Here is a 14,906-nt window from a genome sequence, read left to right as displayed (position 1 = left end):
CACATCCATTTTTGGACTCTTTTAGTGAATTTTGAATACAATGGGCAACATTTAGTTCAGATGTCATGCTCAAATAATGGACAAAGTCTGGACAATTGACACATTTATTGTAATTTGCAGGAATTTATGAAAATGATGTAAATTCATCTGTAAGACACTCTTTCTCCTCAGTTAGCCTGCAAAAATCAAATTTTTATTGTATTCTCTACTGCTCCCCAATTTATAGATTAGGGTTTCCCAATCTTGGCAACTTTTAAGATGTGTGGACTTCAACTCCCAGAATTCCCCAGTCAGCTGGGGATTTGAAGTCCATACATCTTCAAGTTGCCATGGTTGGGAAACCCCGTTTTAGACAGGCAAAGCCAACCAGGCAACTCAAATAGCCATCCTTTGCTTCTCCAGTGCAGGTTGTTTAGGGCAGTGTTTCTCAACCTTGGCAACTTGAAGATGTCTGGACTTCAACTCCCAGAATTCCCCAGCCAGCGAATGCTGGCTGAGGAATTCTGGGAGTTGAAGTCCAGACATCTTCAAGTTGCCAAGGTTGAGAAACACTGGTTTAGGGAGCCTTTAATCTAGAAACTGGATCTATTCTACAGGTTGAATGCCACTCCTATTCAAAAGTATCTGTGCTGTGTTTGTGAGATAACATTTCTCCTTTTTTTCAAAAAAAAACCCCAACAACCCTCAGATGAAATCAAGAGTTCTAAATTTGTATTGTTTTTATTTGTATTGGTATTGGATCTGGGTACTTGAGAGACCGCCTGCTGCCAATTACCTCCCACAGGCCCATTAGATCTCACAGGGTTGGCCTCCCTGTGGGGTCCCATCTACCAGCCAATGCCACCTGGCTATTACCTGGGGGAGGGCCTTCTCTGTGGCAGCTCCGGCCCTTTGGAATGAACTCCCCGCAGGGATTCGGACCCTCACCTCTCTCCAGGCCTTCCGAAAAGCCGTCAAAACCTGGCTTTGCCGGCAGGCCTGGGGGTGATGAGTTCCCTCCCCTCTCGACATGTATGGTTGTGCGACTGTTGTCTACTTTTATTATTTGTATTTTGTCTTTTATGTTCCCCCTTTTTTTCCCCTTTGAATTGTTCGCTGCTCTGAGTCCTCCCGGAGAAGGGCGGCATACAAATAATAAAATACCAAATATATTTATTTTCCATTACTGTTTTGTTGACTGATTCCTATGTGATGGCTACATGGATCACTTCAAATTCATTTGAATCTAGCCAAGATGCCACGAACTTAAAAAAAAAACCTCTCTTGTACATTGCATTTTACATTGGTTACAATTAGTTTTGTGTCTTATTTAACTTGCATTTTGCTCTATTTTGTTTCCAAATTTGACTACTTAGTTCCATTAAAAAAAAGCATTTTGGTTACTGTACCCCCTAAAAGAATATTCTGATTCTCTGTCCTTTATGTATGCTAATGCATCTCTTTAATTAATGTATGCATGGAAACTGGCTTACATTATATCAAAATATATTTTTATAGTTCTGAAACATCTCCTAGATAATATGCACATATAGGAATTTCAGTCACACTCCTAAATCAAAATACAAAAGTAATAATACTCAGAGCATGTATTTACCGAAAGGCACATTTTAATCTATCAACAATGTGAGTAAGCAATCATTACAATGCCAAACCTTGAAATCTAAAATAACCCTCTCATGTAACGTTATTAAATATAAAAAAGGAAGGGACCCAATTCATTCTGAAATCTTGCAAAAGTTTGTTCCCATTAACCAACAGAATCCATAAAAAGGCAGGTAATCATCGAGACCGGCGAGACGAACGAGAAATAGGAGTTGTTTTGCTGGGGGTCTCCTCCACTATCAATTCAGCATCAAGCTCTGAAAGAAGCAGGAAATGTTAGATGGCCTTCAGGGAACTGGCACAGACAGAAGACTTATGGGGACAGGTCGCATATTCAACCAGTTCATATTAATTTTCTGAAAATATAATCATCTCTCTAACGTAACAAACAACCCAGAGCTTAAATAGGGTTGATGAAATTTAACACAAAAATTATTCTTGTATTCTGGTCTCCCCAAAAAGATAAGCTCACAAATACATTTTGACTAGTTCAATATCTTAAATTCAGACAGAAAATATTTTCACCTTCATCTAAGCTGTTCTCTTCATCACTGGAGAAAACAATGTTAACTTTGTGTTTGGAAGTCTTCCTCTTCGATCGAGTAATGCGGGGCTCAGGAGTGATGAAGGCAGAGTCAGTTTTTTTGTTGGCTGCCCGAAGAGGTCGCCTACAGGATCCTAAGAAAGGAAACAAGACATTTAATTTTTTTCTTTAATAACTGAACATTCAAATAATTGCAAGTCACATCTCATATTGTTCCAAAGACCCGAGTCAGAAGACATGCTTAAATTTTGTGTTCTTTGTAAAGGGAGCAAGATAATACTGTCTCCGGATGATTTGAAGTGTTGAATACAGAATTAAATGTAAAAGATGTATTTCAACCAGCTTTTGTCCCCTCTGTACAGGAAGTAGAACAAGTAAGTAAAGCTGATAAGCATAACACTGGGGAGATATACGTAGCAATTTGCAGTAGTCATTCCTATCAAACCATTGTGAAGTAAAATCTCCCATCTTTAAGTAAAAAGACTTAATAAGTTATTCTCTTATTCCTTCATAGGAAAGCTAGACATTTTTCTGCAAATCTGCAAAATTAGATGAGAGGATGGATGTGCTAGATCAGTGATGGTGAACCTTTTCGGCACAGAGTGCCCAAACTGGAATGCACGTGTGTGCGCTGGAGCACTGGAAGCCCGAAGACCAGCTGGCCGGCACGCACATGCCTGTTTTTTGACATTTTGGACCATTTTCTGGACCGTTCTCCATTGCTCCGGCACCCGTGAAGACCAGCTGGCTGGCACACATGTGACCGACTGGTCGGCACGCTGGAAACCAGAAGAGCAGCTGACGATAGCACACGTGTCATAGGTTTGCCATCACGGTGCTAGACAGTGCTGTATAGCAATTGAAAAGCCACTTTCATGAATTCTCTGTATATGTTACTGGACCTTCCTTACATCTTTTGTTCAACATTTAACTTGGGTACAATTTTTCCTCATCCCATAAAAGATTAGAGTACGTTCTGGAATGTTGCAAAACACTAAGTCAATAGTGAAAATTACTGCTTAATTTAGTGGTCAAATATAATATTTTGGCTACATATATTATTTTTTTAATATGTGAATTAGGAAGTGCTAGTATAAAGTGCAGACATACTTGGCACTACTTTCTTTGTTGATTGTAGCACAGATATATTACTGCCTTCTTGGTTTGTGGTCTCCTGTGGAGCTTCAGTAAAGGAATCCAGACCCTTGTTGTGGCACTTCTGGAGCTTCTGTTCAAATTCTTCAGTAAGAGCCTGAGGAATGATACAGAACAGAAATATAAATTGTATATCATAGAATTAATTATTATATGTCCATGATCTAGCAATGAGCTATTTTTATTTTTTCTTCCCTTCACAGAGAGATGGCATATGCTATCATGCTATCTTGGGAAAAAAGATGACCCTCACCTTCATCTCTGGCTTAGTGGCCACCCTACGAACCCGTCCTAACACAGCCTGGAAGTGGTTGTAGACTGTCAGATCCTGGAGTTTATCAGCAAAGCAGTCAAAGTTGTCTTGCATCTTACGGAGCCCTCGTTCTGTGAGAGGAAGTAAGGTAAGGCAGTATGCCAGATCATGGTGCTGGCGCTCTGTTCTAAAAAAGAGGAAGAAAAATAATGTAGCTTCAGTGGTGAAGCCCTGATTTCTCAATCAAACATAAAGATAAACAGCACATTAAATTACAGGATATGGAGAAGCCTTGCTCCCAAAATGAACTGGAACAGAAAGTATGCCTATGATCACATACCAAACATACCAGAAAATACCCAAGAAGTGTCCTAAGCTGCGATAAGTAAATTAATTAAGAACAAAAGAACCTTGCTAAATAACACTAAATAATTATTATTTTATAAATGCTATATAGCTTAACATTTTGTCTCCTGCATAGCCCAATCAGATATTCATAGGAAGATACCAACACAATGGCCACAGCTATAGATGTCATCGTTTTTAAAGTTCCTGTAGAAAACTGTTTCATTTTGATGTGTTATTCTAGAGCCCACAATTAATACATTTTATCTGTACAGAGTAAGTAGCCAGGTTTGTTGCACTTGGATTCTGCTGATCTCCACTTCATCCTTGGCTCAATTTAGATCCCTTGATTCTGGGATTACATATTTAACACTATCATTGATGGGCCTCTCTGCAGAGTTCAAAGCAAATCACTGAAAATCACCCAGAAGGAAACCAAGGAACCTCAGAATTATAAATAATCTACAAGATAAGCAATGTAGCTGCTCCTTCCCTCGTGAATAAGATAAGTAAGGTACTCTGACAGCTTGTTTAAGAGGAAGGAAAGAAAAAGGACAGTGAAAGAGGCAAGTAACAATGTTGCAAAATATTTGATTATGACTACTGGAATTCAAATAGAGTGTTGACAAAGATTAGATGACAAAGAAAAAGGAATGGTTGCCAAGGAAACAAGGGAGATCTCTGATCATGAATATGTACTTCACTTCTGAATTGCTCTGTGAGGCTCAGGAAATTTCCAGTTCCAAGCTTGGAACTACCATGTTTCCCCGAAAATACTACAGGGTCTTATTTTCTTTTTACCTACAAAATATGGCTTGGGCTTTATTAAAGGGGAAAGGTTTATTGTTTTGGGGTTGTCGGGCAGCTGCTCTCTTGTGAGCAGGCTCCCAAAGAGCCAGGCACAGTCTCATGGGTGAATGGCTGTGTTGCGCTGTGGTAGCAGCGCAACACAACAGCCATGAAATGACCACGCTCACGAGCAGCCCCCCAGCAAACCTCCTTTGCAGCCGGGCACAGTGCCATTCACTGACCTAGGGGTATTGCCAAGCTGCGTGAGCCGCTGCCCGCCCCCCCCCAGCTTGGCGCCTTCCAAATGCCAGTGAATGGTGCTCTGCATGGCTGGAGAAGGGGGTTGCGCGAGCGGCTGCTCCACTCTCGCTCACCCACCTCCCAGCCTCACAATGCATGGCCCAGCTCTCATTATGGAGCCAGGGCACCTCCGCTACCATCCCAGCCTGGCTTTTTTCATGGCTTCCAACTCGAGTGTTTCGGCAGTGGCCGCATGCTCTATGGTTGTACACTCTGCAGGCAGCTGGCGATAGCGCAACACAGCCATTTGCCCATGAGGCTGTGCCCGGCTCTTTGGGAGCCCGCTTGCAATAGAGGAGCCGCCACCCGGCAACCCCCCTCTTCAGCTGGGCATAGCGCTGCTCACCAACCTAGCGGTATCCCGAAGGAACCAAGCAGCGCGATCACCTTTGCCTCCCCCAGGTTCCCGTGGCTTTGCACTTTCAGGATATTGCTAGGTTGGTGAGCAGCGCTCTGCCTGGCCGGAGGTGGGGGGTTGTCCAGAGTGGTTATATGCGGGGCGGGGCTTATATTTTTGCCCACCAGAAAAATGTGGTATTATGAGGACATGCTGTATTTTCTGGGAAACACGGTAACAAGGGAGGTGGTGTCCTATTCTGGGTTAAAGGAAATGTATTCTACCTATGTACCAATTCTCTCTGGCCTGGAAGTTGGCATGAGGAAGAGACATATTGAGCTTTACAATAACTAACCCAGAACTAAAACAGACCTCAGAGTGAATTTTGAAACCAAGGCAATTCAGGCTTAATTTATTCAAGGGAATAAGCTGTTGAATAGTGGTTATTCAAATGGGTTTCTCTATGTATGCACACACATGGGAGGTTGAACCTGTGCAAATTAACCTTCTAGAACATTATCTAGTAGGCCTTTTAGAAGGAAGGCCCAGATCTCACTCCTTTAATTCCTAAATCACTAATATGCTCCAGTATAAGAAAGAAGTATTTGCCATAAGGACAGGTTGTGCAGATTGTATGAATAATGCAATGTCAGCATGAATGACCTGTTACATTCTTATTTATCATGGATTCTATGTACATGTGATATGAAGAGCAAGTTCATTGGGGTGGTGTGAAAAAAATGGAACATCCAAACTTTTGTTTCAAGTCTAAGTGCTCTTGCTATCAACAGCCCAATGAGATCCCTGAGTTCTATAACTTTTTAATCTGCTGCAGTAAACCAAGGATTATTGTGATTATTGAAATGTACATTGTGTGTACACATGTACGTGTGTGCATATATATCTGTACAATTGTCTGGCACCACCTTTACAGTCATCATTCAAGAGCATGTACAAGAAAATGTGGAAATTTAAGAATCACCAGAAGTACATGTAGGATCAAGCTTCCTGAAAAGCTCCCATCCAAACTTTTGGAATTATTTATGGTTAGATTCTGGAAAGTCTGGTCCCTTCTATGTCCCCATTTTTATTTCCCCCCCCCACATGACAAAAACAAAAGTCAAAACGTTTGGTGGTAATGAGAGGCAACATCTGGTTGAAGGCAAACAAAAGCTCCTAACATCTGCATTCAAAGGCAAATGTAGCCCAAAACCATAATATGCTAGAATCCAATGGTGATTCTGGACCATTCCTCAGACTACCACCTTTCTCAATATAATTGCTGTATGTTGTCCTTAACTTAGCTTGTCAGAGTTGCTTGTCCCAATCACAATTAATGAGGGTTACTTATAGGCTAGAATTGTCATATAGCCTCTGCCCCTCATCCCGCTCCCCATTTACTAATTGCTTCACTAGGACTGTGGGGGGAAGAATGCCCCAAGTCTATGCTAAGCATATACAGATAGTCCTCATATCATGATGGTAATTAGGACTGGAGTTCCCATTACTAAGCAGTGCAATTATGAATTTAGTTCTATGTCACATAACCCCATCACTAGCAATGGTAAACCTGGCACTTAGTGTTGCTGTTGTTAACCAAATCCCACTTGTTTTTAACTGAGGACCTGATCCAAGCCATTCCTGGCTTGGTTCCTCCCTGCCCTGAGCATCTATTCTTCCAAAGCCAGGCACTTCCTCCCCTTCAACTTCCCAAACCACCGATCCTCCCTGCCCTTTGGGCTACATTGTGCAATGCCTTGTTAGGCAGCAAATAGCCACACAACCGCAAGAGGCTGCTTGTCACACCACAGTTCAGAAGCTATTTGGTGGCTGCAAAATCTGCTGAGCCACAGTGGAGCAAAGAAGTCGTGGCCTCAACTATCCCAGCCCGGTGGCATGGCATGACATTTCCCCAGGAAGCCCCAGCCACCCAACACAGTGAACCTCTTTGGATATTGGCCACAGAGAAAGGAGGGAAAAAGTGCTTCTAATCCCTGGAGCCCGGATATCATGATCAAAGGTAGCAAAAACCACAGAAGGATCCAGGATGGACACCACTGCTGTGTGAGCTGCACTAGTGCCCAGTTGCCTTCCGGGTGCAATCCAAGATGCTGGTTATCAGCTTTACATCTAAAGCTTTTCATGTAAGATAAGGGTAAAGATTCCCTTCACACCTATGTTCTAGTTTTTTCTGACTCTAGAGAGTGCTGCTCATCTCAGTTTCAAAGCCAAAGAGCCAGCGCTGTCTGACGACATCTCTGTGGTCATATAGTAGCATGACTAAATGCCGAAGGCACACGGAACGCAGTTACCTTCCCATCAAAGATGGTTCCTATTTTTCTACTTGTATTTTTACGTGCTTTCAAACTGATAGGTTGGGAGAAGCTGGGACAAGTAAGGGGAGCTCACTCCATTACGCGGCACTAGGGATTCAACCACCGCACATTCTGATCGACAAGCTCAGTGTCTTAGCCACTGAATCCATTTCGTGACTTAGGGCCAGATGATTTGAGAAACTGCCTCTCCCTGAGGATATCTGCTAATCTAATTGACTGCAACGTGTGGGAGTGCTCCAGGTCCCCTTTCTTAAATGTTGTCATCTGGTAGGACTTCATTCTAAGCCTAACACGAAGCCACGGCCACTATCCAACTACAATTGGTGACACACTATTTGCATCCTGCTAGACAGCCACAGGGTAATTTTTGGTCTTTGTGGCTCTATATAATTTTACACTGTGAGGAGAATGTATCCCTTCTCTCTAAACTTGTTCTGCTGGGATTCTCATTCCAGAGGCCAAACCTTCTCATTTCAAGTTCAAAAAGATTGACTGATCTTCTCATACGGAATGCGCCTTCCTTTAGCAATTCCTTACTCACCGAGCAGTTCGAAATCGTTGGCATAGTTTCTCCACCAGGCTCTCTGTTTGCTTATCCTTAGTGATAAAAGAAAAAAGTTGCCTGAGGGGTAGAGTGTAGAGAAAAAAGGAATAAAAAAAGGTTTCGAGTATTAATGTTCAGTATTTTACTGTTGGATTACAATTACAAGATTGTGAGGTTTTCTGAAATTTCAGTTTTCTGTTCTTCTCAGTATTACTTGAAACAGGAGACAAGTTAAGGAATTTCTTCAAAGTGGATTTCTAGATCTCATTTATTGTTTGGTTAGCTCAAGAAATTCATTGCTAGCAATATCCAAAGGCAATAATGCTTCTTTTATTGTTTCCTTCTCAAGAATTCCAGGCATTCAACATAATCCAAAACAAAAGTTTTCAAAAGGCAGCTGGACTTTCTTAGTTTTTTTCCTCCTTGAAAAAGTTTCATTTTTCATCCAACTTCAGTGAATTGAAGAAGCATCTTGGTTAAGAAGCATTTTCAAGGAAAAAACCTAAGAGAGTCCAGTTGCCTTTTAAAACAACCTTTAGCACATGATTTGGATGATTGAGAATCTCCATAGGCAATACCTAATAAACTTGCACTCCATAATCCAACATACCGTTCTGTCTCCCATTTTATATGCCCAGTCATTCTAGGCATTAAGGATGTTCGGTGCCTTAGATGTGACATATAAAGGAGAAAAAAAATCTAAAATGAAAAGGCTACCTCATAATGGTATGGAAAGACTGTTCCTCTATGCCAGAGTCTGCATCTGAGAGGCGGCTGATGATATCAGGGAGCAGGTTATAAACAGCATTATCCTGCATTGCAAAGAAAGAGTGGAACTTCTTAAACTCTTGAACCCATCCAGCCTTGGAGACAGGGATGGACCTATATGAGATAGTACTGGATAAAAGACAGATGCTCAGATCACGACTAGCCAGACACATTTATCCCAAAGTCAGACCTGGAAAGAGGTTCCATTCTACCTTGGGAAAAAGCCCATGCTATCTACAGAAAAAACTGGAAAAGGCTATTTTGAGAGTGGAAATCAAACTGTTAGCCAACAGAGCTTTCATTCGGAACATTTTGTTCTTTTATTAATATGATCATAACAGGATGCTGTTATCCCCATTAATGAAACATATATTACACGGCTTTCTGCTCAGTAAGAGGTTCGTGGTATGTACATCAAAATACATTGGATGGCAGTTTGGTTCTAATTCATGTTTGTTTTTTGGGGGGCAGGAAAGAAGGCTTTGTTTGGTTATGAGCAAAGAGATTCATGGTATTCTCCAGATTAGCAAGGTGGAAAGGATCAGGGTTTAAGCACTGAATGGTGCTTATTTTAAGCAGGTTGCCTGCATACTAGGGTTGAATAAAGAAAAAAAAGGAGACCTTTCTAATGTTTGAAATTACTTGAGTATCAGCCCCATTTTGCTAGTGGAAGAATGCAGACCTATCTCTTTCAATCTGAACATATCTCCCCAGAATGGAGATTAGTGTTTCATGCTATTTTTGGGGAAAGGCAAGCAACAGGATTGGATTAGAAGGTATCTCCTGAGTTGAGATCCTAGCTTGCACAGAACAGAATGAGGCTGCCTAAGGCAAAAGTGAATGACTATGCTTGGGATATGTTGCCTCAAACATGCTGAAACTGAGTGGCACCTCCTCGCTCTTAAGCAGGTTATATATAGGGCATATAGTCATGTGGATGACATGAGTGGGATTACCGATGGTACCCTTGTTTATGTCTTCTGTATCTCACGGAAAGGCATTATTTGGAAGCCTTGACGGAACAAATCCATGAGGCGTATTTGAAGTCACTATCTACGAATCTGCTAATGACTGTGCCATGTGAAAAGAGGGTGTGTAAAAATTGAAGAGAATACAGTGGTATGGAACATGAAATTGGATAAAATTAACAAAAGGAAAATGTGTTTTGGAAACTGAAAGGGAAGGATATAATTGATCTGAATGAAGGGGTCTGACTATTGTGTAAAATTGAAAGATACACACAGGGAAATGATGGTATAGATTTAATTGTGAATAAAAGGGTGCAAATTAGGTCAGAAAATAGGAACAGGTTTCACATAAGTTGTTGTGAGTGTATGTGTGTGTGTATATATATATATATATATATATATATATATATATATATATGTGTGTGTGTGTGTGTGTGTGTGTGTGTGTGTGTGTGTGTGTGTGTGTGTGTGTGTGTGTGTATCTGTGTATCATTTGTGTAAGTAAACCATTTTGTTAGATGAAAGACAGATGAAAAGGGACACTATTGGGCCATTCAAAAATGAATGATTGGTGAGCATCTGCTTAGGGAAAAGTTCTGAATATGTAGTGCAAGCATAAATTTCTCCATGGCTACATATAGGAAAGGAATTAATCAAAAGGCACAATGGATTTTTACTGTTTACGAGGCGCAAGAGAATTAAGAGGATAAAAAAATGGTAACTTCTAATTTGCAAATAATATAGTCAGAGATGAGAAAAGTTTAAAAGAAAAAAATAAAGGATGGCTTGAATTATTTTCATAAAAAAGAAGTTTACTACTTAAAGGCTTCCAGCAAAGTATAAACAATTAAAAATAAAAGCAATGAAATTAGTTGGGATGAAATTGAAAGGAGGGAATGATAGAGAATATTTTAGAGATCTTTAGGATGATTGTATTATGTTAAAGGGGGGGGGACTGTAGTGCATGCTACTAATGTTAAAATGATGAAAAAGGAAGTTATGAAGTAATATTAATGTTGAAAATCACAGGTATAGATACATAATTGGAGAAATGTTATAATACGTATGTAGTTTGGTAAGGGAGAAGCTCTAATTTAATATATGTGTCTGAGGATTAAAAGAATGCCATTGTTTTAAATTTTAATCTTTATTGTTATTAGAAATATTTATTCTTGGTTTTACTGGCTTTTATTGTTGTAAGCCACTCAGAGTTGCCTCAAAGTGAGATGGATGCCAAACAAATCTAATAACTAAATAACTAACCAATGTTTCTTAACTTTGGCATCTCCCAGAATTCCTCAGTCATCATATCCTAAAAGAGGACAGAATGATGGGAATATAGGCATATGTATCGTTAGTAAGAGGTGCACAAATGTGGTTATAAAACCACACATTTTTCTACTTAGTGAAAACTATGCTTATACTTCTCTAAAATTTGTTAAACCAAATAGGGCTATTTAAATTAAGTCAAGACTGTGACTTAAATGAACATAAAAGTTCCACATTTGACACAGTATCCTCTTGTGATTACATTCCTTTTGTATTCTGACTTGCTTATCTGGTTGACTCCTCTCAAACAGCTACAGCCTGCTCCATAAGTATTGAGAGCATCTTAAGCTTCTATTTTGGACATTTAAGTGGCAATCATGCTTCAGGTATGTAGTTTACAAAACATTATTTGAAATTTAGCAACACAGAAATGAGAAACGTAGGTTTTATATTTCTGAGAGTTTAGCACGAGGCTTCTTTCCTTACTTTGTTAGAGAGTTCAGTGAAAAAATTCCGAGCCAGATGAACAATCTCCTCTTCAGGGTCAATGAGAAGAGCAGCCATCTCACTCACTTGCCCCTTCACTTTCACCATGTCTTTTAGGATCAGGTGAGTCATCACCATAGCAGCTGTCCGCCTGACTTGTTGACAAGGGTCCCGCAACCTAAGAAGCAAAATCAAGGGACATCATGAGGTACACCATCAGACCTTTTGAAGGCTTCAGTTGCTGGAGACGTTTTTATACTACAGCCAGCCAGCTATAGTGTTTCCCTTAAAATAAAACAGGGTCTTATTTTTTTTACCCCCAAAATAAGCACTTGGCCTTATTTTTGGGGAGGTCTTATTATTTTTGAGGGCCAGGAGCCGGTGAGCATGGTCACCTCATGGCTGCTGCTGGGTTGCAATATTTTCGGGGAGGGCTTATTTTAGCGCATGCGCTCAAAAGCCTGATTGGGCTTATCATCCGGGGATGTTTTATTTTCAGGGAAACAGGGTAGCATATTTTTCACACCTTCCAGACAAGAGACCTTGCCACCAAAGAATTACCTGGCATAGAGGTGGGGTGTCCAGGGTTCCACCAAGTTGGGAAAGCGGATGGCCAGGTCTCCAGCTGCAATGATGAGGTTTGCACGTACACTGGAGAGTGTGGCTTTCTCCATCATTGTGAAGAAGAGACGCAAATGCGAGTCACAAAATTCTGTGCTGCATGGGAATAAAAAGTGAATAAACTTCAGTTCATTAGTTAGAAGACTTCCCAGCTGTAGGAAGAAACATAAAACGGTACATCAGCAAAAAAGGATTTGGAAGAAAACTTCTTCACAGATCCTACCTGATCATACAGAATTTTCCCAGGGCCAATGCGGCAGCTGCTGAGAGTGCTGGATCATTATAAAGTCCTGGGTTGTTGCAAATCTTGAGTATCAGAGGAACAAAGGCTGAAAGCAGCTGTTTTCCTATAAAGGCAAGAAAACGGATCATTGCAGGGAATGTTAAACTTGTATAGAGTACAAGTAAAAATCCACAGGCATGCAAAGTATATATGCTTTAGGCAAGCATAAAGAAACAATTGTCATAAGATAATTCATTTAAAGTGGCCCATGATAGGACATGCTTCAGCCACTGACAAACATGCATAGCAGGAGAGAAATATTCAGTACACTCTGCCTCTGAAGTTTTTAAACATTATTTCAGTATAATATAGCATTCCATATTCTCCTAATTGAGGCTGGTTACCTGGCTGAGTTCATGGTGCAAACTAACTGAAAGCTAGGGTTTTCTGTATATGTGGGTAGTTCAATTTCTTACCCAGTAGGCCACAAAAAACAATTACAAAATTCATCAATTGGGGGGGGGGATCTACTCAGCTTCCATATTTACCATCCAAGAGTTCTGTCTCACAAATGGAACGGATGAGCTCCATTTCTGTATCTTCAGCAGAAGCCCCAACCAAGCCCAGGTCCTCCTCCAGGTTGGTGTCATTTCCAGTACACTGTGCAGAAGGAAGAAATCACTGAAAGCTAGCAGTGTTCTGTCCCTCAGTGAAGCAGGGACAGCCTTAAGAGTAAGAAAAGGTTGAAGGCACTCATGATTTTTTTCCAATGTATACCATTGAAAAAAAGAGCAAAACTGGCACAGTGGTTAGTATGCAGTACTGCACGCCACTTCTGCTGACTGCCGACTGCTTGCAATTTGGCAGTTCGAATCTCACCAGGCTCAAGATTGAATCAGCCTTCCATTCTTCCAAGGTGGGTAAAACGAGGACCCCCCAGATTGTTGGGGGCAATAGTCTGACTCTGCAAACAGCTTAGAGAGGGCTGTAAAGCACTAAGAAGCAGTATATAAGTCTAAGTGCTATTGCTATACCACTACTCCTCGCAATCAGTTGGGAACCTCTGCAGAAGGATACGCTCAGCAGAGGTCCCCATCCCAAATTATGGAAATGTGTAGCATTTAATAAACAGATGAGTAACATGTTCTGATGGCAAGCCCTTGAAATAACCGAATGCAAATAGACATTGAGACAAGAAGAATTCCAGCCCTCACCTTGCTATTCTGGACTTTTACAGTGCTGGAAGCCTGTTGCTTTGCCTCTCGTTCTTCCCCAAGGACACGGCGTCTGCGTAGCTCATTGCTTACAGACAACTCCAGGTATACAAGCTGCTGCAAGGCCACATCTCCCGCAAGGGAGACCAAATGCGTTAACATAATGGTTTCAATCATGCTTGGATCACCAGCTGCTTCATCAGAAGAAGATCCAGACTCTGGAGAGCAGACAATTCTTTTTAATGGTACATTTATACTCTTTTCTTTTCTTGCTGTCCTCTCTAGCCACGCCAAGTCACCTGCTTCAAGTATCCCAAGCAGACTGTAAAAGCAGAGACCGGGCTTGTCTTCAACTCACCTGCCTCAGCTGCTGTAGTAAATTCCTGCAACTTTTCCAAGGCTTGTTGGCTACAACACTGCAAGATCTGAGCACATATTTCCTCAGGTCCTTCTGCCAACAGGTAGATAAGGGCAACTGCTCTCTCAGTGAAGGGAATCCAATGTGCACTTGAATGAGTAAAACCTAGGGGGAAAGGCCTACAATCAGACCAAATAACATGCGTGTAGCCTACCTTCCTCTCAGTTTCACCAACTCACCCACAGTTATGGCCTCATGCAGACGCTTGAAAAGTAAGTGTGACTGGGGAAATCGGAAGGGAGGAGTGCTTTTCCCAAGGTCAGACTGTTAGAAAAGAGAAAAATATTTGTCATAACTAGCAGAACATTTTGGGTTTTCTTTACTGAAATCAAAGCTAATTTGTGCTTTATTAGTTCATTTTGAAGTTCCTATATATTGAAAGACGCTCTGTCACTAATTAGAGAAGATCCTATTTTAGAACTCATAGTTCTTCCATATATACATGAACTTTTGGAAGAATATATATTATCCCATTTTTAAAAACTGATTTCCTTGTTGACAAATGTAAAACTACAGACCAAGCCTGAAGGCAAGTACTATAAACGTAGCCTGAAGTAATATCTTGTGCTGATCTTATCATTTTCATTAAATCAAAAGAAAGGGGAAATTATGAGTAAGTTTTAGATTGTATGTGCCCACATTCTTGTCTTCTTAAAATTTTCTTCAAATTTGAATTGGGAAGGACAATAAATAGGAAAGCCTGCCATTTCAAAGTTCAGGCTATCCTGCTAATA

At 40.8% G+C, this 14,906-nt stretch overlaps 1 protein-coding gene across 1 annotated transcript in view; it reads right to left on the bottom strand.

Annotated features, from left to right (window-relative positions):
- Nucleotides 1–1,585: 1,585 nt before the first annotated feature.
- The window catches only part of NCAPD2 (non-SMC condensin I complex subunit D2), a 31,189-nt gene continuing 17,868 nt past the window's right edge, over nt 1,586–14,906 (bottom strand). The window contains exons 19-31 of the mRNA XM_014067598.2: nt 14,352–14,436; nt 14,113–14,277; nt 13,755–13,972; nt 13,089–13,200; nt 12,541–12,664; nt 12,258–12,413; nt 11,697–11,874; nt 8,923–9,017; nt 8,203–8,283; nt 3,555–3,741; nt 3,257–3,398; nt 2,128–2,280; nt 1,586–1,859 (exon numbers count right to left, since the gene is read on the bottom strand). Coding sequence (XP_013923073.2) covers nt 1,780–1,859; nt 2,128–2,280; nt 3,257–3,398; nt 3,555–3,741; nt 8,203–8,283; nt 8,923–9,017; nt 11,697–11,874; nt 12,258–12,413; nt 12,541–12,664; nt 13,089–13,200; nt 13,755–13,972; nt 14,113–14,277; nt 14,352–14,436 — 1,776 coding nt within the window. The 3' untranslated portion in view covers nt 1,586–1,779. The remainder of the gene's footprint in view (nt 1,860–2,127; nt 2,281–3,256; nt 3,399–3,554; nt 3,742–8,202; nt 8,284–8,922; nt 9,018–11,696; nt 11,875–12,257; nt 12,414–12,540; nt 12,665–13,088; nt 13,201–13,754; nt 13,973–14,112; nt 14,278–14,351; nt 14,437–14,906) is intronic.

This window comes from Thamnophis sirtalis, unplaced genomic scaffold, assembly GCF_051295495.1.
Source record: "Thamnophis sirtalis isolate CommonGarterSnake01/CBP01778 unplaced genomic scaffold, rThaSir2_p1.2 scaffold_5, whole genome shotgun sequence".
Lineage (NCBI taxonomy): Eukaryota > Metazoa > Chordata > Lepidosauria > Squamata > Natricidae > Thamnophis > Thamnophis sirtalis.
Note: the sequence above shows the minus strand (reverse complement) of the source record. Positions and strands in the feature narration are given on the sequence as shown.